Source organism: Scyliorhinus torazame, chromosome 2 (genome assembly GCF_047496885.1).
Source record: "Scyliorhinus torazame isolate Kashiwa2021f chromosome 2, sScyTor2.1, whole genome shotgun sequence".
NCBI lineage: Eukaryota > Metazoa > Chordata > Chondrichthyes > Carcharhiniformes > Scyliorhinidae > Scyliorhinus > Scyliorhinus torazame.
This window is the reverse complement of record NC_092708.1, coordinates 377,971,845-377,995,363: the sequence shown is the minus strand read 5'-3', so window position 1 is coordinate 377,995,363 and position 23,519 is coordinate 377,971,845. Positions and strand designations below refer to the sequence as shown.

The 23,519-nt window shown below is 51.9% G+C and overlaps 1 protein-coding gene across 3 annotated transcripts in view; it reads right to left on the bottom strand.

The window, feature by feature from the left end:
- abcd4 (ATP-binding cassette, sub-family D (ALD), member 4) overlaps positions 1 to 23,519 on the bottom strand; it is an 80,979-nt gene that overhangs the window by 35,090 nt on the left and 22,370 nt on the right. For all 3 annotated transcript variants that reach the window (XR_011938564.1, XM_072493461.1, XM_072493468.1), the window contains exons 8-9: positions 9,436 to 9,530; positions 5,034 to 5,155 (exon numbers count right to left, since the gene is read on the bottom strand). Coding sequence is in view for 2 of the 3 variants with exons in the window: in XM_072493461.1 (XP_072349562.1) it covers positions 5,034 to 5,155; positions 9,436 to 9,530 (217 nt within the window). In the remaining variant the exon portion in view is untranslated. The remainder of the gene's footprint in view (positions 1 to 5,033; positions 5,156 to 9,435; positions 9,531 to 23,519) is intronic.

Genomic DNA, 23,519 nt, shown 5'->3' with positions numbered 1-23,519 from the left:
TCTGATTAGTAAGTTTGCAGACGACACAAAGGTTGGTGGAATTGAGGATAGCGATGAGGACTGTCAGAGGATACAGCAGGATTTAGATCGTTTGGAGACTTGGGCGGAGAGATGGCAGATGGAGTTTAATCGGACAAATGTGAGGTAATGCATTTTGGAAGGTCTAATGCAGGTAGGGAATATACAGTGAATGGTAGAACCCTCAAAAGTATTGAAAGTCAGAGAGATCTAGGAGTACAGGTCCACAGGTCACTGAAAGGGGCAACACGGATGGAGAAGGTAGTCAAGAAGGCATACGGCATGCTTGCCTTCATTGGCCGGGGCATTGAGTATAAAAATTGGCAAGTCATGTTGCAGCTGTATAGAACCTTAGTTAGGCCACACTTGGAGTATAATGTTCAATTCTGGTCACCACACTACCAGAAGGATGTGGAGGCTTTAGAGAGGGTGCAGAAGAGATTTACCAGGATGTTGCCTGGTATGGAGGGCATTAGCTATGAGAGGTTGAATAAACTCGGTTTGTTCTCACTGGAACGACGGAGGTTGAGGGGCGACCTGATAGAGGTCTACAAAATTATGAGGGCATAGACAGAATGGATAGTCAGAGGCTTTTCCCCAGGGTAGAGGGGTCAATTACGAGGGGGGCATAGGTTTAAGGTGCGAGGGGCAAGGTTTAGAGGAGATGTACGAGGCAAGTTTTTTTTTTTTTTTTTTTTTTTTTTTTTTTTTTTTTTTTTTATTATACACAGAGGGTAGTGGGTTCCTGGAAGTCGCTGCTGGAGGAGATGGTGGAAGCAGGGACGATAGTGACATTTAATGGGCATCTAGACAAATACATGAATAGGATGGGAATAGAGGGATAAGGACCCAGGAAGTGTAGACGATTTTAGTTTAGACGGGCAGCACGGTCGGCACGGGCTTGGAGGGCCGAAGGGCCTGTCCCTGTGCTGTACTTTTCTTTGTTCAATAGGATGTCGCTTTTCTATACTTCCTGCCAAAGTGAGACGTTCACATTTACCCACAAAACACTCCATCTGCGAGGTTTCTGCCCAGTCACTTAACCGGTCTATACCCCTCTGTACTTAACCTGTCTGTACCCCTCTGTACTTAACCTGTCTGTACCCCTCTGTACTTAACCTGTCTGTACCCCTCTGTACTTAACCTGTCTGTACCCCTCTGTACTTAACCTGTCTGTACCCCTCTGTACTTAACCTGTCTGTACCCCTCTGTACTTAACCTGTCTGTACCCCTCTGTACTTAACCTGTCTGTACCCCTCTGTACTTAACCTGTCTGTACCCCTCTGTACTTAACCTGTCTGTACCCCTCTGTACTTAACCTGTCTGTACCCCTCTGTACTTAACCTGTCTGTACCCCTCTGTACTTAACCTGTCTGTACCCCTCTGTACTTAACCTGTCTGTACCCCTCTATACTTAACCTGTCTGTACCCCTCTATACTTAACCTGTCTGTACCCCTCTATACTTAACCTGTCTGTACCCCTCTATACTTAACCTGTCTGTACCCCTCTGTACTTAACCTGTCTGTATCCCTCTGTACTTAACCTGTCTGTATCCCTCTGTACTTAACCTGTCTGTACCCCTCTGTACTTAACCTGTCTGTATCCCTCTATACTTAACCTGTCTGTATCCCTCTATACTTAACCTGTCTATACCCCTCTGTACTTAACCTGTCTGTACCCCTCTATACTTAACCTGTCTGTACCCCTCTATACTTAACCTGTCTGTATCCCTCTATACTTATCCTGTCTATACCCCTCTATACTTAACCTGTCTGTACCCCTCTATACTTATCCTGTCTATACCCCTCTATACTTAACCTGTCTGTATCCCTCTATACTTAACCTGTCTGTATCCCTCTATACTTAACCTGTCTGTATCCCTCTATACTTAACCTGTCTGTATCCCTCTATACTTAACCTGTCTGTACCCCTCTATACTTAACCTGTCTGTACCCCTCTATACTTAACCTGTCTGTATCCCTCTATACTTAACCTGTCTGTATCCCTCTATACTTAACCCGTCTGTACCCCTCTATACTTAACCTGTCTGTACCCCTCTATACTTAACCTGTCTGTACCCCTCTATACTTAACCTGTCTGTACCCCTCTATACTTAACCTGTCTGTACCCCTCTATACTTAACCTGTCTGTACCCCTCTATACTTAACCTGTCTGTACCCCTCTATACTTAACCTGTCTGTACCCCTCTATACTTAACCTGTCTGTACCCCTCTATACTTAACCTGTCTGTACCCCTCTATACTTAACCTGTCTGTACCCCTCTATACTTGACCTGTCTGTACCCCTCTATACTTGACCTGTCTGTACCCCTCTATACTTAACCTGTCTGTATCCCTCTATACTTAACCTGTCTGTATCCCTCTATACTTATCCTGTCTATATCCCTCTATACTTAACCTGTCTGTACCCCTTTGCGGACTCTCTACCTCTTCTTGACAACTTACGTTCCTACCAAGCTTGGTGTCGTTGGTGGATCTCGGTGCCGTACTTTCAGTCCCTTCCCCTGGGGTCATTGATGTAGATTATAGACAGTTGAGGACCCAACACCGCCCCTTGTGGCACTAGGTACAGCTTGCCAACCTGAAAAAGATCCATTTATCCCTACTCAGCACTTCTTGTTAGCTAACCAACCATTTAACTGTGCTAATATGGCAGCTGGTTCGTGATGCAGAGCAAGGACAACAGCACAGGTTCAATTCCCGTACCGGCTCAGGTTATTCATGAAGATCGCGCCTGAATCACCAGCAGTCAGCTCTCCCCTTCAAAGGGGACAGCAACCTATGGTTCTGTGACAACTTCACTTTGTATTACACCCCCTACTCCATGAGCTCATGTTGGGTAGTAACCTTTGACGTGGTACTTTATCAAATGCCTTTTAGAAATGCAAGCACCTCAGGGCGCAGTGGTTAGCACTGGGACTGCGGCGCTGAGGACCCGGGTTCGGATCCCGGCCCTGGATCACTGTCCGTGTGGAGTTTGCACATTCTCCCCGTGTCTGCGTGATTTCGCCCCCACAACCCAAAGATGTGCAGGTTAAAAAGATTTAAAAGAAAATATATCGCTTATCGTCACAAGTAGGCTTCAAATGAAGTTATTGTGAAAAGCCCCTCGTCGCCACATTCCGGCACCTGTTCAGGGAGGCTGTTACGGGAATTGAACCGTGCTGCTGGCCTGCTTTCAAAGCCAGCAATTTAGCCCAGTGCTAAACAGCCCCTAGGTAGGTGGATTGGCCACGCTAAATTGCCGCTTAATTAGAAAAATAAAACATGTGGATACTCTAAATTTGTAAAAAAAAAAGAATTGCAAGTACCACCACATCTACCTCCATCTACCTTGAACGGTAATGTGTCAAAAAACTGGAGTAACCAGCTATTAACCTCCTGACTGATAGATTCCAGCTCTTTCCCTACGACAGACGTTCAGCTATTTCCTGATTTGTACCTCCCTTCTTTGAGCTCAAATTAATCAGTCAGGGATCACGAGGGCTTTTGGGAGGGGGGGGTCGAGTTCAGGATTACATCAGATCAGCCATGATCTCATTGAATGGCGGAGGAGACTCGATGGGCCGAATGGCAAACTTCCTATGTTCTGCTCCGACGGCTTTCTGGTCTCATCCCTCCCCACCACTTCCTTTTTAAAGTTAATTCAGAGTACCCAATTCATTTTTTCCAATTAAGGGCCAATTTAGCGTGGCCAATCCACCTAGCCTGCACATCTTTGGGTTGTGGAGGCGAAACCCACGCAGACACGGGGAGAATGTGCAAACACCACGCGGACAGCGACCCAGAGCCGGGATTCGAACCTGGGACCTCGGCGCCGTGAGGCCGCAGTGCTAACCCACCGTGCCGCCCTCTCCCCATCACTTCTTTGATTTTCAAATATATTTGGGCAGTTTCCCAAGTTTCCTACACTGAAGACAGACACAAAATACGTGTCCAATGCTTCTGCCATTTGTTCGTTTCCCCTAATTGATTGCCCACATTCTCTTTCTCCAGAGGGGCCAGCACAAGCTTTAATCGCTCTTTACCTATTCAAAGACTTGTTGAAACTCCTATTATATCTGTTTTTGTATTACTGGCAGGCTTTCCCTCATACTCTTCATTGCTGCTCCTTTTAGTTTTCTCTGGTTTTAAAAACCTGCCCAATTCTCCACCACTAAGGATTCTAGGGTTTCTTTCAATTTAATATCATCCTTAACTTCCTTATTTAGCCACCGATGCATCTTTCTCACTGGGATAAACCTTTGCTGAGAATATTTAAACATCTCCTTCAAGGCCTGTCATTGCATCTCTGCCTTCCATCAGGGGCCTATAAACTCCTCCTCCCCGATGTTCCCTCTTACCATTCGCTTACAAAATGGCCGGGGGGGGGGCGTCACTGATTCATTAAAACTCTCGATTAATCCAATTTGATAATGAGAATGCATGACCCTTTCCGATTGGCTGAGCGAAGCTGGTGCACCTGGCGGATCGGCCAATGGCAGAAGGGCGCGTTGTGGGGTTCGGGGTCATGTGATGAGACCTCCAGGAATAGCAAGTGGGCAGCACGAACCTAGCCCCCCCCCCCCCCCCCCCCCACCCCCACCCCCCCCCACCCTCACTTGTGTCCAGACAGGTGATTCAACGGTGAAAACAAAATGGGTTCAGACCAGTCAACTCGGGGACGGGGGTGGCCCATTCTCAAGGGTCGGCCCCCTGTGTACGGGTTTGGTGCTGCTGTAACCGGGGCAATGAGGACGCTGCAGGAACGATAACAAAGACTATCGACATCTCCCCCCTGACGTCCTGTCACGGGAACATTGTAAACCCCAGGCCTGAGCATTTGCACAGGACTCGGCAGGAACGTGATAAAGGTGGGGAAGTGGCAACACCAGGTCAGGGCGGTAAAGTCCTGGGTGGGGGGAGGGCGCGGGATGGATTATAGAGATTAACCACTGCGCTGCCCACCATTTCCATTTTCAATGGAAGCCACAACACACCATCCTGCACCGTACCTTGCTGACCAACTCGATGAGGTCAGCAGGGGCGAGGCCGTCGTACCGTCCAGTAAAGATGGGAATCGCTATGACGACGTAGCTGATGATCCCACCCAGATAATCAAATATGTTCACACCAACTGAGGAAAAGAGAGAGAGAAACGTATTAGCCAGGAGTTAACTTCATTGCAGTGTTAATGTAAGCCAACTTGTGACAGTAATAAAGATATTACTAATATAGAGGAGAAACATATTGGGGGAGGGGAGAGGCGGTGACGGGAACATATTTATTCTTGCGATGCGTCAGACACTCAATGTACTCACTGTACACCCGCATCTCCCCGTGTCCCCGCTGTACACCCGCATCTCCCCGTGTCCCCGCTGTACACCCGCATCTCCCCGTGTCCCCGCTGTACACCCGCATCTTCCCGTGTCCTCGCTGTACACCCGCATCTCCCCGTGTCCCCGCTGTACACCCGCATCTCCCCGTGTCCTCGCTGTACACCCGCATCTCCCCGTGGCCTCGCTGTACACCCGCATCTCCCCAGTGTCCTCGCTGTACACCCGCCTCCCCAGTGTCCTCGCTGTACACCCGCCTCGCCCTTGCGTACTCACTGTACACACACCGCCCTTGCGTACTCACTGTACACACACCGCCCTTGCGTACTCACTGTACACACACCGCCCTTGCGTACTCACTGTACACACACCGCTCTTGCGTACTCACAGTACACACACCGCCCTTGCGTACTCACAGTACACACACCGCCCTTGCGTACTCACTGTACACACACCGCCCTTGCGTACTCACTGTACACACACCGCCCTTGCGTACTCACTGTACACACACCGCCCTTGCGTACTCACTGTACACACACCGCTCTTGCGTACTCACTGTACACACACCGCCCTTGCGTACTCACAGTACACACACCGCCCTTGCGTACTCACTGTACACACACCGCTCTTGCGTACTCACTGTACACACACCGCCCTTGCGTACTCACTGTACACACACCGCCCTTGCGTACTCACTGTACACACACCGCTCTTGCGTACTCACAGTACACACACCGCCCTTGCGTACTCACTGTACACACACCGCCCTTGCTTACTCACTGCACAAACTCCATCCTTGGGTACACACACCGTCCCCATGTACTCACTGTTCACACCGTCCCCATGTACTCACTGCACACACACCGTCCCCATGTACTCACTGTTCACACCTTCCCCATGTACTCACTGCACACACACCGTCCCCATGTACTCACTGCACACACACCGTCCCCATGTACTCACTGCACACACACTGTCCCCATGTACTCACTGCACACACACCGTCCCCATGTACTCACTGAACACACACCGTCCCCATGTACTCACTGCACACACACCGTCCCCATGTACTCACTGTTCACACCGTCCCCATGTACTCACTGCACACACACCGTCCCCATGTACTCACTGTTCACACCTTCCCCATGTACTCACTGCACACACACCGTCCCCATGTACTCACTGCACACACACCGTCCCCATGTACTCACTGCACACACACTGTCCCCATGTACTCACTGCACACACACTGTCCCCATGTACTCACCGCACACACACCGTCCCCATGTACTCACCGCACACACACCGTCCCCATGTACTCACTGCACACACACCGTCCCCATGTACTCACTGCACACACACTGTCCCCATGTACTCACCGCACACACACCGTCCCCATGTACTCACTGCACACACACCGTCCACATGTACTCACTGTTCACACCTTCCCCACATACTCACTGTGCACACACCGTCCCCATGTACTCACTGCACACATACTGTCCCCATGTACTCACCGCACACACACCGTCCACACGTACTCACTGTTCACACCTTCCCCACATACTCACTGTGCACACACCGTCCCCATGTACCCACGGTACTCACACCATCCCCATGTACTCATAGTACTCACATCGTCCCCATGTACTCACCGCACACACCGTCCCCATGTACTCACTGCACACACACCGTCCCCATGTACTCACTGCACACACACCGTCCCCATGTACTCACCGCACACACACCGTCCACATGTACTCACTGCACACACACCGTCCCCATGTACTCACTGCACACACACCGTCCCCATGTACTCACAGCACACACACCGTCCCCATGTACTCACCGCACACACCGTCCCCATGTACTCACCGCACACACCGTCCCCATGTACTCACCGCACACACACCGTCCACATGTACTCACTGCACACACACCGTCCCCATGTACTCACTGCACACACACCGTCCCCATGTACTCACAGCACACACACCGTCCCCATGTACTCACCGCACACACACCGTCCCCATGTACTCACTGCACACACACCGTCCCCATGTACTCACTGCACACACACCGTCCCCATGTACTCACTGCACACACACCGTCCCCATGTACTCACTGCACACACACCGTCCCCATGTACCCACGGTACTCACACCATCCCCATGTACTCACTAAACTCACACCGTCCCCATGTACTCACTGCACACACACCGTCCCCATGTACTCACTGCACACACACTGTCCCCATGTACTCACTGCACACACACTGTCCCCATGTACTCACTGTGCACACCGTCCCCATGTACTCACTGCACACACACTGTCCACATGTACACACCGCACACAAACCGTCCACATGTACTCACTGTTCACACCTTCCCCACATACTCACTGTGCACACACCATCCCCATGTACTCACTGCACACACACCGTCCCCATGTACTCACTGTGCACACACCATCCCCATGTACTCACTGCACACACACCGTCCCCATGTACTCACTGAACACACCGTCCCCATGTACTCACTGCACACACACCGTCCCCATGTACTCACTGCACACACACCGTCCCCATGTACTCACTGTGCACACACCATCCCCATGTACTCACTGCACACACACCGTCCCCATGTACTCACTGAACACACCGTCCCCATGTACTCACTGCACACACACCGTCCCCATGTACTCACTGTTCACACCTTCCCCATGTACTCACTGCACACACACCGTCCACATGTACTCACTGCACACACACCGTCCCCATGTACTCACTGCACACACACCGTCCACATGTACTCACTGTTCACACCTTCCCCATGTACTCACTGCACACACACTGTCCCCATGTACTCACCGCACACACACCGTCCACATGTACTCACTGTTCATACCTTCCCCACATACTCACTGCACACACACCGTCCCCATGTACCCACGGTACTCACACCATCCCCATGTACTCATAGTACTCACATCATCCCCATGTACTCACCGCACACACACCGTCCCCATGTACTCACTGCACACACACCGTCCCCATGTACTCACTGCACACACACCGTCCCCATGTACTCACTAAACTCACACCGTCCCCATGTACTCACTGCACACACACCGTCCCCATGTACTCAGCACACACACCGTCCCCATGTACTCACTGCACACACACCGTCCCCATGTACTCACCACACACACCGTCCCCATGTACTCACTAAACTCACACCGTCCCCATGTACTCACCGCACACACACCGTCCACATGTACTCACTGCACACACACCGTTCCCATGTACTCACTGCACACACACTGTCCCCATGTACTCACCGCACTCACACCGTCCCCATGTACTCACTGCACACACACCGTCCCCATGTACTCACTGTTCACACCTTCCCCATGTACTCACCGCACACACACCGTCCCCATGTACTCACTGTTCACACCTTCCCCATGTACTCACTGCACACACACCGTCCCCATGTACTCACTGTTCACACCTTCCCCATGTACTCACCGCACACACACCGTCCCCATGTACTCACTGCACACACACCGTCCCCATGTACCCACGGTACTCACACCATCCCCATGTACTCACTGCACACACACTGTCCCCATGTACTCACCGCACACACACCGTCCACATGTACTCACTGTTCACACCTTCCCCACATACTCACTGTGCACACACCGTCCCCATGTACTCACTGCACACACACTGTCCCCATGTACTCACCGCACACACACCGTCCACATGTACTCACCACACACACCGTCCCCATGTACTCACTGCACACACACTGTCCCCATGTACTCACTGCACACACACCGTCCACATGTACTCACCGCACACACACCGTCCCCATGTACTCACTGCACACACACTGTCCCCATGTACTCACTGCACACACACCGTCCACATGTACTCACCGCACACACACCGTCCACATGTACTCACTGCACACACACCGTCCCCATGTACTCACTGCACACACACCGTCCCCATGTACTCACTGTGCACACTGTCCCCATGTACTCACTACACACACCGTCCCCACGTACTTACTGTACAGCCACAGCTCCTTGTTCATTAGATCCCTCTGTGTTCGTATCAGGTCCTGCAGTCTCCAATTGGTCCTCATGTGCTCCACTCCTCCTGCTCTGTCACCATGCACATCAGAACAAATTAATTCACAAGGTGTCTGAAGGAGCCTTCTCACAATGAAGGTGTTTGCAAGCACTGTCCCTTTTAATCATTCTCCCCATCATTAACCCTCTCACAGCACTCCCCGTCATTAACCCTCTCACACAGCACACCCCATCATTAACCCTCTCACACAGCACTCCCCATCATTAACCCTCTCACACAGCACTCCCCATCATTAACCCTCACACACAGCACTCCCCATCATTAACCCTCTCACACAGCACTCCCCATCATTAACCCTCTCACAGCACTCCCCATCATTAACCCTCTCACACAGCACTCCCCATCATTAACCCTCTCACACAGCACTCCCCATCATTAACCCTCTCACACAGCACTCCCCATCATTAATCATCTCACAGCACTCCCCATCATTAACCCTCTCACACAGCACTCCCCATCATTAACCCTCTCACACAGCACTCCCCATCATTAACCCTCTCACACAGCACTCCCCATCATTAACCCTCTCACACAGCACTCCCCATCATTAACCCTCTCACAGCACTCCCCATCATTAACCCTCTCAGACAGCACTCCCCATCATTAACCCTCTCACACAGCACTCCCCATCATTAACCCTCTCACACAGCACTCCCCATCATTAACCCTCTCACACAGCACTCCCCATCATTAATCATCTCACAGCACTCCCCACCATTAACCCTCTCACACAGCACTCCCCATCATTAACCATCTCACAGCACTCCCCATCATTAACCCTTTCACACAGCACTCCCCATCATTAACCCTCTCACACAGCACTCCCCATCATTAATCATCTCACAGCACTCCCCACCATTAACCCTCTCACACAGCACTCCCCACCATTAACCCTCTCACACAGCACTCCCCATCATTAATCATCTCACAGCACTCCCCATCATTAACCCTCTCACAGCACTCCCCATCATTAACCCTCTCACACAGCACTCCCCATCATTAATCATCTCACAGCACTCCCCATCATTAACCCTCTCACAGCACTCCCCATCATTAACCCTCTCACACAGCACTCCCCATCATTAACCCTCTCACACAGCACTCCCCATCATTAACCCTCTCACACAGCACTCCCCATCATTAACCCTCTCACAGCACTCCCCATCATTAACCCTCTCAGACAGCACTCCCCATCATTAACCCTCTCACACAGCACTCCCCATCATTAACCCTCTCACACAGCACTCCCCATCATTAACCCTCTCACACAGCACTCCCCATCATTAATCATCTCACAGCACTCCCCACCATTAACCCTCTCACACAGCACTCCCCATCATTAACCATCTCACAGCACTCCCCATCATTAACCCTTTCACACAGCACTCCCCATCATTAACCCTCTCACACAGCACTCCCCATCAATAATCATCTCACACAGCACTCCCCATCATTAACCCTCTCACACAGCGCTCCCCATCATTAACCCTCTCACACAGCGCTCCCCATCATTAACCCTCTCACACAGCACTCCCCATCATTAATCATCTCACAGCACTCCCCACCATTAACCCTCTCACACAGCACTCCCCACCATTAACCCTCTCACACAGCACTCCCCATCATTAACCCTCTCACACAGCACTCCCCATCATTAACTCTCTCACACAGCACTCCCCATTAACCCTCTCACACAGCACTCCCCATTAACCCTCTCACACAGCACTCCCCATTAACCCTCTCACACAGCACTCCCCATCATTAACCATCTCACACAGCACTCCCCATCATTAACCCTCTCACACAGCACACCCCATCATTAACCCTCTCACACAGCGCTCCCCATCATTAACCCTCTCACAGCACTCCCCATCATTAACCCTCTCACACAGCACTCCCCATCATTAACCCTCTCACAAAGCACTCCCCATCATTAACCCTCTCACACAGCACTCCCCATCATTAACCCTCTCACACAGCACTCCCCATCATTAACCCTCTCACACAGCACTCCCCATCATTAACCCTCTCACACAGCACTCCCCATCATTAACCCTCTCACACAGCACTCCCCATCATTAACCCTCTCACAGCACTCCCCATCATTAACCCTCTCACAAAGCACTCCCCATCATTAATCATCTCACAGCACTCCCCATCATTAACCCTCTCACACAGCACTCCCCATCATTAACCCTCTCACACAGCACTCCCCATCATTAACCCTCTCACACAGCACTCCCCATCATTAACCCTCTCACACAGCACTCCCCATCATTAACCCTCTCACACAGCACTCCCCATCATTAACCCTCTCACAGCACTCCCCATCATTAACCCTCTCAGACAGCACTCCCCATCATTAACCCTCTCACACAGCACTCCCCATCATTAACCCTCTCACATAGCACTCCCCATCATTAACCCTCTCACACAGCACTCCCCATCATTAATCATCTCACAGCACTCCCCACCATTAACCCTCTCACACAGCACTCCCCATCATTAACCATCTCACAGCACTCCCCATCATTAACCCTTTCACACAGCACTCCCCATCATTAACCCTCTCACACAGCACTCCCCATCATTAATCATCTCACAGCACTCCCCATCATTAACCCTCTCACACAGCACTCCCCATCAATAACCCTCACACAGCGCTCCCCATCATTAACCCTCTCACACAGCACTCCCCATCATTAACCCTCTCACACAGCACTCCCCACCATTAACCCTCTCACACAGCACTCCCCACCATTAACCCTCTCACACAGCACTCCCCATCATTAATCATCTCACAGCACTCCCCATCATTAACCCTCTCACACAGCACTCCCCATCATTAACCCTCTCACACAGCACTCCCCATCATTAACCCTCTCACACAGCACTCCCCATCATTAACCCTCTCACAGCACTCCCCATCATTAACCCTCTCAGACAGCACTCCCCATCATTAACCCTCTCACACAGCACTCCCCATCATTAACCCTCTCACACAGCACTCCCCATCATTAACCCTCTCACACAGCACTCCCCATCATTAATCATCTCACAGCACTCCCCACCATTAACCCTCTCACACAGCACTCCCCATCATTAACCATCTCACAGCACTCCCCATCATTAACCCTTTCACACAGCACTCCCCATCATTAACCCTCTCACACAGCACTCCCCATCAATAATCATCTCACACAGCACTCCCCATCATTAACCCTCTCACACAGCGCTCCCCATCATTAACCCTCTCACACAGCGCTCCCCATCATTAACCCTCTCACACAGCACTCCCCATCATTAATCATCTCACAGCACTCCCCACCATTAACCCTCTCACACAGCACTCCCCACCATTAACCCTCTCACACAGCACTCCCCATCATTAACCCTCTCACACAGCACTCCCCATCATTAACTCTCTCACACAGCACTCCCCATTAACCCTCTCACACAGCACTCCCCATTAACCCTCTCACACAGCACTCCCCATTAACCCTCTCACACAGCACTCCCCATCATTAACCATCTCACACAGCACTCCCCATCATTAACCCTCTCACACAGCACACCCCATCATTAACCCTCTCACACAGCGCTCCCCATCATTAACCATCTCACAGCGCTCCCCATCATTAACCCTCTCACAAAGCACTCCCCATCATTAACCCTCTCACACAGCACTCCCCATCATTAACCCTCTCACACAGCACTCCCCATCATTAACCCTCTCACACCGCACTCCACATCATTAACCCTCTCACCGCACTCCCCATCATTAAGCCTCTCACACAGCACTCCCCATCATTAACCCTCTCACACAGCACTCCCCATCATTAACCCTCTCACACAGCACTCCCCATCATTAACCCTCTCGCACAGCGCTCCCCATCATTAACCATCTCACAGCACTCCCCATCATTAACCCTCTCACACAGCACTCCCCATCATTAACCATCTCACAGCACTCCCCATCATTAACCCTCTCACACAGCACTCCCCATCATTAACCCTCTCACACAGCGCTCCCCATCATTAACCATCTCACAGCACTCCCCATCATTAACCCTCTCACACAGCACTCCCCATCATTAACCATCTCACAGCACTCCCCATCATTAAACCTCTCACAGCTCCCCATCATTAACCCTCTCACACAGCACTCCCCATCATTAACCCTCTCACAGCACTCCCCATCATTAACCCTCTCACACAGCACTCCCCATCATTAACCCTCTCACACAGCACTCCCCATCATTAACCCTCTCACACAGCACTCCCCATCATTAGCCCTCTCACAGCTCCCCATCATTAACCCTCTCACACAGCACTCCCCATCATTAACCCTCTCACACAGCACTCCCCATCATTAACCATCCCACAGCACTCCCCATCATTAACCCTCTCACACAGCACTCCCCATCATTAACCCTCTCACACAGCACTCCCCATCATTAAACCTCACACAGCACTCCCCATCATTAACCCTCTCACAGCACTCCCCATCATTAACCCTCTCACACAGCACTCCCCATCATTAACCCTCTCACACAGCACTCCCCATCATTAACCCTCTCACACAGCACTCCCCATCATTAACCCTCTCACACAGCACTCCCCATCATTAACCCTCTCACACAGCACTCCCCATCATTAACCCTCTCACACAGCACACCCCATCATTAACCCTCTCACACAGCACTCCCCATCATTTAAAAAAAAAATATATATTTTATTAAAGTTTTTCGATTAACCAAGTATTTTCCATTTTTACAACTTTGTAACAATATACACATTGATAGTTTTAAAAATAATATATTAACTAACGGCAAGTGCCAACACATTTAAAAAAAAATTAAAAACAAAAAGAAATAGTAACATTGAGAAGATAACTATGAACAGCAAATATGTAACAACACACTAAAAACCCCCAAAGACCCGAATGCACCCTCCCCCCTGGGTTGCTGCTGTTGTCTTTCCTATTTAACCTTATCGCTCTGCGAGATAGTCGAGGAACGGTTGCCACCGCCTGGTGAACCCCTGAGCCGAACCTCTTAGTGCGAACTTTATCCGCTCCAATTTTATAAACCCTGCCATGTCGTTTATCCAGGCCTCCACGCCCGGGGGTTTAGCTTCTTTCCACATAAGTAGAATCCTTCGCCGGGCTACTAGGGACGCAAAGGCCAGAACATCGGCCTCTCTCGCCTCCTGCACTCCCGGCTCATCTGCAACCCCGAATATAGCCAACCCCCAGTTTGGTTCGACCCGGACCCCCACCACCTTTGAAATCACTTTTGCCACACCCACCCAGAACCCGTGCAATACCGGACATGACCAAAACGTGTGGGTGTGGTTCGCAGGGCTTCCCGCGCACCTATCCTCCACCCCAAAAAACCTGCTCAATCTTGCTCCCGTCATATGCGCCCTGTGTAGAACCTTGAATTGGATCAGGCTGAGCCTGGCACACGAGGACGAGGAATTTACCCTACTTAGGGCATCTGCCCATAGCCCTTCCTCAATCTCTTCCCCCAGCTCCTCCTCCCATTTTCCTTTCAGTTCCTCTATCATCGTCTCCCCCTCGTCTCTCATTTCCCTGTATATATCGGACACCTTACCATCACCCACCCATGCCCCCGAAATCACTCTGTCCTGGATCCCTTGCGCCGGGAGCTGCGGAAATTCCCTCATCTGTTGCCTCACAAATGCCCTCACTTGCATATAACAAAATGCATTCCCAGGTGGCAACCCGTATTTTTCGGTCAGTGCTCCCAGACTCGCGAACGTCCCGTCCAAGAACAAGTCCTTCAGTTGCGCAATTCCTGCTCGCTGCCAAGATTGAAATCCCCCGTCTATCCTTCCCGGGACGAACCTGTGGTTGTTCCTTATCGGGGACCACACTGAGGCCCCCGTCACTCCCCTATGTCGTCTCCACTGCCCCCAAATCTTCAGAGTCGCCACCACCACTGGGTTTGTGGTGTACCTTTTCGGGGCGAACGGCAGCGGCGCCGTTGCCAGTGCTTTTAAGCTAGTTCCCCTACAGGACGCCATCTCCAGCCTTTTCCACGCCGCTCCTTCTTCTTCCCTCATCCACTTACATATCATAGACACGTTAGCGGCCCAATAATAATCACTCAGACTCGGCAGTGCCAATCCCCCTCTATTTCTACTGTGCTGCAGGAACCCCCTCTTTACCCTCGGGGTCTTTCCAGCCCCCACAAAGCTCACAATACTCCTGTCCACCTTCTTAAAAAAGGTCTTTGTAATCAGCATGGGGAGGCACTGGAACACAAAAAGAAACCTCGGGAGGACCACCATTTTAACCGCCTGCACCCTGCCCGCCAATGACAGGGGCACCATAGCTCACCTCTTAAAGTCCTCCTCCATCTGCTCTACCAGTCGCGTCAAGTTAAGCTTATGCAAGGTTCCCCAGTCCCTGGCCACCTGGATCCCTAAATACCGGAGATCTCTTGTTACCCTCCTCAGCGGCAGCTCGTCTATTCCCCTGCCCTGTTCCCCGGGGTGCACCACAAACAGTTCACTCTTCCCCATATTCAGTTTGTATCCCGAAAACTCTCCAAATTCCCTGAGTGTCTGCATTATCTCAGGCATCCCTTCCACTGGGTCCGCGACATGTAACAGCAGATCATCCGCGTATAATGACACCAAAATGTTCTTCTCCTCCTCTAAGTACCCCTCTCCACTTCCTAGAGCCCCTCAGCGCTATGGCCAATGGCTCAATTGCCAACGCAAACAGTAACGGGGACAGGGGGCACCCCTGTCTTGTGCCCCTATATAGTTGGATCGTTGCCTGTTCGTAATCACACTTGCCACCGGGGCCCCGTATAGGAGCCAAACCCATCTAATGAACCCCTCTCCAAATCCAAATCTCTTCAGTACCTCCCACAGATAGTCCCACTCCACTCTATCAAATGCCTTCTCTGCATCCATCGCCACCACTATCTCCGCCTCCCCCTCCGGTGGGGGCATCATCATCACCCCCAACAACCTCCGTATATTAGTATTCAATTGCCTCCCTTTAACAAATCCTGTTTGGTCACCATGCACCACCCCAGGGACACAGTCCTCTATCCTTGTCGCCATCACTTTGGCCAGCAGCTTGGCATCTACGTTCAAGAGGGAGATAGGCCTGTATGACCCGCACTGCAGCGGGTCTTTGTCTCTTTTCAGCATCAGCGATATCGTCGCCTCCGACATCGTCGGGGGTAGTGTCCCCCTTTCCTTAGCCTCATTGAAGGTTCTCGTCAAGAGTGGGGCCAGCAGGTCCACATATTTCCTATAGAATTCCACCGGGAACCCATCCGGTCCCGGGGCCTTCCCTGCCTGCATGTTCCCGATTCCTTTTACCACCTCCTCTACCTCAATCTGCGCTCCCAGTCCTGTCCTCTCCTGCTCCTCAACCTTCGGGAACTCCAACTGGTCTAGGAAATGCATCATTCCCTCTTTCCCTTCCGGGGGTTGGGCCTTATACAACCTCGCGTAGAATACCTTAAATACCCCGTTCACCCTCTCAGCTCTCTGTCCATCCTTCCCTCCTCGTCTCTAACTCCTCCGATCTCTCTTGCCGCCCCCCTCTTCCTAAGTTGTTGGGCCAGCAGTCGGCTCGCCTTCTCTCCGTATTCATACTGTACTCCCTGTGCCTTCCTCCACTGCGTCTCCGCCTTACCCGTGGTCAGCAGGTCAAAGTCCGTGTGTAGTCTCCGTCTTTCCCTGTGTAGCCCTTCGTCCGGAGCCTCCGCATATTGCCTATCCACCCTCAGAATCTCCCCAATCAGTCTCTCCCTTTCTTTACCCTCTTGTTTCCCCTTATGGGCCCTTATGGAAATCAGCTCCCCTCTCACCACCGCCTTCAGCGCCTCCCAGACTACTCCCACCTGGACCTCTCCGTCATCATTGACCTCTAGGTATCTTTCAATACATCCCCTCACCCTTCCACATACCCCCTCGTCCGCCAACAGTCCCATGTCCAATCTCCAAAGTGGGCGTTGCTCCTTTTCCTCCCCTAGTTCCAGATCTACCCAATGTGGGGCATGATCTGAAATGACTATAGCCGAGTACTCCGCTCCTGCCACCTTCGGGATCAGCGCCCTTCCCAGGACAAAGAAGTCTATCCGGGAGTACACTCTATGGACGTGGGAGAAGAAGGAAAACTCTTTACTCCTCGGTCTACTAAATCTCCAGGGATCCACTCCTCCCATCTGCTCCATAAAGCCCTTAAGCACCTCGGCCGCTGCCGGCCTCCTCCCGGTCCTAGATCTGGACCGGTCCAGCCCTGGGTCCAGCACCGTGTTGAAGTCCCCCCCCATTACCAACTTTCCCATCTCCAGGTCCGGGATGCGCCCCAACATACGCTTCATAAAGTTCGCATCATCCCAGTTCGGGGCATATACGTTCACCAGCACCACCGCTTCACCTTGCAATCTGCCACTAACCATCACGTACCTACCCCCACTGTCCGCCACTATGGTCTTCGCCTCAAACGATACCCGTTTCCCCACCAGTATTGCCACCCCTCTATTTTTCGCATCCAAGCCCGAGTGGAATACCTGTCCCACCCATCCTTTTCTTAATCTGACCTGATCCTCCAGTTTCAGGTGCGTCTCCTGAAGCATGACCACGTCTGCCTTTAGCTTCTTTAGGTGCGCAAGTACCCTTGCCCTCTTAATCGGCCCGTTCAACCCTCTCACGGTCCGCGTGATCAACCGGGTTGGGGGGCTCTTTACCCCCCCCCCTCCCATCGTCGACTAGCCATCCCCTTTTTTAAACCAGCTCCTCATCCGGTTCCCACGCAACCGCTTGACCCCCAGACAGCACCCTCCCGTCCCGACCATCCCATCCCGTAACAGCTCCCCCTTCCCCTTATCAGCAGCAACCCAGTTAATCCCCCCCCCCACCCGCTAGATCCCGCTCTAGCTTGATTGCACCCCCCATATTCCTTCCCGGAGTCAGCAAACTCTGGCTGACCTCGGCTTCCCCCGTTTATCCTTAGCCTCCCTGCGTGTGAGGCCCCCTCGTTCCTACGCCCCCTTTTCCCGCCACAGTTTCCATATCGCGGGAACAGAGCCCGCGCTTCCCTCTCGGCCCCGCCCCTAATGGCGCAGCTCCCTCTCTCCTTCCCCATCCCCTTCTCCACCGGCGCCCACATTTCTTCGTGTCCCTCTCCTTCGAGGGGAAAAAATTCCCCCATCTGATTTACAATTTCTTGCCACCACCTCGCTACTTTATTCCAAACATCCTTTCCCAAATCTAGTCCAACTTCTCCTCTTGAATGAATGTCCACGCCTCCTCTGCCGTCTCAAAGTAGTGGTGTTTGCCCTGGTGTGTAACCCACAGTCTTGCCGGCTGCAGCATTCCGAAATTCACTTTCTTCCTGTGGAGCACCGTCTTGGCCCGATTGAAACTCGCTGTCCTTCTCGCCACCTCCGCACTCCAATCTTGGTAGATGCGGATCACCGCGTTCTCCCACCTGCTGCTCCGTGTCTTTTTCGCCCATCTCAGGACTATCTCCCTGTCCTTGTAGCGGTGGAACCTCACCACTATTGCTCGCGGTGTTTCCCCTGCCTTTGGTCTTCTCACGAGGACCCGGTACGCTCCCTCCACTTCCAGGGGGCCCGTCGGGGCCTCAGCTCCCATTAAGGTATGGAGCGTCGTGCTCACATACGCCCCAACGTCCGCTCCCTCTGCCCCTTCGGGAAGACCCAAAATCCTTGAGTTCTTCCTCCTCGAGCTATTTTCCAGGGCTTCCAGTCTCTCCATACACCTCTTATGTAGCGCCTCGTGCGTCTCCGTCTTCACCACCAAGCCCTGTATCTCGTCCTCATTTTCGGCAGCTTTTGCCTTCACTCCACGGAGCTCCATCTCTTGGGTCTTTTGCGTCTCCTTCAGCCCCTCAATCGCCTGCAGCATCGGTGCCAGCACCTCCTTCATGAGCTCCTCCACACATCGCCGGAGGAACTCCTGCTGTTCCAGGCCCCATACCAACTGGGCTCCCTCAGCTGCCATCTTGCTTCTCCCTTCCCTTCTCTGCCACTGCTCCAGAGGATCCTCCACAATCTGGCCACTACTATCACTTCTTTTCATCCACACCAGGGGGGACTTCTTCCTTTGTCGCCTCACACTGGGTTTAGCCTTTGAAAATTTCCGTTGGGGCTCCCAATAAGAGCCCAAAAGTCAGTTGAAACGGGAGGTGCCGAAACGTGCTACTTAGCTAGTCATCGCCGCACCCGCAAGTCCCAGCACTCCCCATCATTAACCCTCTCACACAGCACTCCCCATCATTAACCCTCTCACACAGCACTCCCCATCATTAACCCTCTCACACAGCACTCCCCATCATTAACCCTCTCACACAGCACTCCCCATCATTAACCCTCTCACACAGCACTCCCCATCATTAACCCTCTCACACAGCACTCCCCATCATTAACCCTCTCACACAGCACTCCCCATCATTAACCCTCTCACACAGCACTCTCCATCATTAACCCTCACACAGCACTCCCCATCATTAACCCTCTCACACAGCACTCCCCATCATTAACCCTCTCACACAGCACTCTCCATCATTAACCCTCACACACAGCACTCCCCATCATTAACCCTCTCACACAGCACTCCCCATCATTAACCCTCTCACACAGCACTCCCCATCATTCACTCTCTCACACAGCACTCCCCATCATTAACCCTCTCACAGCACTCCCCATCATTAACCCTCTCACACAGCACTCCCCATCATTAACCATCTCACACAGCACTCCCCATCATTAACCCTCTCACACAGCACTCCCCATCAATAACCCACTCACACAGCACTCCCCATCATTAACCCTCACACAGCACTCCCCATCATGAACCCTCTCACACAGCGCTCCCCATCATTAACCCTCACACAGCACTCCCCATCATTAACCCTCTCACACAGCGCTCCCCATCATTAACCCTCTCACACAGCGCTCCCCATCATTAATCCTCTCACAGCACTCCCCATCATTAACCCTCTCACACAGCACTCCCCATCATTAACCCTCTCACACAGCACTCCCCATCAATAACCCTCTCACTCAGCACTCCCCATCATTAACCCTCTCACAGCACTCCCCATCATTAACCCTCTCACACAGCACTCCCCATCATTAACCCTCTCACACAGCACTCCCCATCAATAACCCTCTCACTCAGCACTCCCCATCATTAACCCTCTCACACAGCACTCCCCATTATTAACCCTCTCACACAGTACTCCCCATCATTAATCCTCTCACACAGCACTCCCCATTATTAACCCTCTCACACAGCACTCCCCATCAGTAACCCTCTCACAGCACTCCCCATCATTAACCCTCTCACACAGCACTCCCCATCATTAACCCTCTCACACAGCACTCCCCATCATTAACCCTGTCACACAGCACTCCATCATTAACCCTCTCACAGCACTCCCCATCATTAACCCTCTCACAGCACTCCCCATCATTAACCCTCTCACACAGCACTCCCCATCATTAACCCTCTCACAGCGCTCCCCATCATTAACCCTCTCACACAGCACTCCCCATCATTAACCCTCTCACACAGCGCTCCCCATCATTAACCCTCTCACACAGCACTCCCCATCATTAGCCCTCTCACAGCTCCCCATCATTAATCCTCTCACACAGCACTCCCCATTATTAACCCTCTCACACAGCACTCCCCATCAGTAACCCTCTCACAGCACTCCCCATCATTAACCCTCTCACACAGCACTCCCCATCATTAACCCTCTCACACAGCACTCCCCATCATTAACCCTGTCACACAGCACTCCATCATTAACCCTCTCACAGCACTCCCCATCATTAACCCTCTCACAGCACTCCCCATCATTAACCCTCTCACACAGCACTCCCCATCATTAACCCTCTCACAGCGCTCCCCATCATTAACCCTCTCACACAGCACTCCCCATCATTAACCCTCTCACGCAGCGCTCCCCATCATTAACCCTCTCACACAGCGCTTCCCATCATTAACCCTCTCACACAGCACTCCCCATCATTAACCCTCTCACACAGCGCTCCCCATCATTAACCCTCTCACACAGTGCTCCCCATCATTAACCCTCTCACACAGCACTCACCATCATTAACCCTCTCACACAGCACTCCCCATTATTAACCCTCTCACACAGCACTCCCCATCATTAACCCTCTCACACAGCACTCCCCATCATTAACCCTCTCACACAGCACTCCCCATTATTAACCCTCTCACACAGTACTCCCCATCATTAACCCTCACACAGCACTCCCCATCAGTAACCCTCTCACAGCACTCCCCATCATTAACCCTCACACAGCACTCCCCATCATTAACCCTCACACAGCACTCCCATCATTAACCCTCTCACACAGCACTCCCCATCATTAACCCTCTCACACAGCACTCCCCATCATTAACCCTCTCACACAGCACTCCCCATCATTAACCCTCTCACACAGCACTCCCCATCATTAACCCTCTCACACAGCACTCCCCATCATTAACCCTCTCACAGCACTCCCCATCATTAACCCTCTCACACAGCACTCCATCATTAACCCTCTCACAGCACTCCCCATCATTAACCCTCTCACAGCACTCCCCATCATTAACCCTCTCACACAGCACTCCCCATCATTAACCATCTCACAGCACTCCCCATCATTAACCCTCTCACACAGCGCTCCCCATCATTAACCCTCTCACACAGCGCTCCCCATCATTAACCCTTTCACACAGCACTCCCCATCATTAACCCTCTCACACAGCGCTCCCCATCATTAACCCTCTCACACAGCGCTCCCCATCATTAACCCTCTCACACAGCGCTCCCCATCATTAACCCTCTCACAGCACTCCCCATCATTAACCCTCTCACACAGCACTCCCCATCATTAACCCTCTCACACAGCACTCCCCATCATTAACCCTCTCACACAGCACTCCCCATCATTAACCCTCTCACACAGCACTCCCCATTATTAACCCTCTCACACAGTACTCCCCATCATTAACCCTCACACAGCACTCCCCATCATTAACCCTCTCACACAGCACTCCCCATCAATAACCCTCTCACTCAGCACTCCCCATCATTAACCCTCTCACACAGCACTCCCCATCATTAACCCTCTCACACAGTACTCCCCATCATTAATCCTCTCACACAGCACTCCCCATTATTAACCCTCTCACACAGCACTCCCCATCAGTAACCCTCTCACAGCACTCCCCATCATTAACCCTCTCACACAGCACTCCCCATCATTAACCCTCTCACACAGCACTCCCCATCATTAACCCTGTCACACAGCACTCCATCATTAACCCTCTCACAGCACTCCCCATCATTAACCCTCTCACAGCACTCCCCATCATTAACCCTCTCACACAGCACTCCCCATCATTAACCCTCTCACAGCGCTCCCCATCATTAACCCTCTCACACAGCACTCCCCATCATTAACCCTCTCACACAGCGCTCCCCATCATTAACCCTCTCACACAGTGCTCCCCATCATTAACCCTCTCACACAGCACTCCCCATCATTAACCCTCTCACGCAGCGCTCCCCATCATTAACCCTCTCACACAGCGCTTCCCATCATTAACCCTCTCACACAGCACTCCCCATCATTAACCCTCTCACACAGCGCTCCCCATCATTAACCCTCTCACACAGTGCTCCCCATCATTAACCCTCTCACACAGCACTCACCATCATTAACCCTCTCACACAGCACTCCCCATTATTAACCCTCTCACACAGCACTCCCCATCATTAACCCTCTCACACAGCACTCCCCATCATTAACCCTCTCACACAGCACTCCCCATTATTAACCCTCTCACACAGTACTCCCCATCATTAACCCTCACACAGCACTCCCCATCAGTAACCCTCTCACAGCACTCCCCATCATTAACCCTCACACAGCACTCCCCATCATTAACCC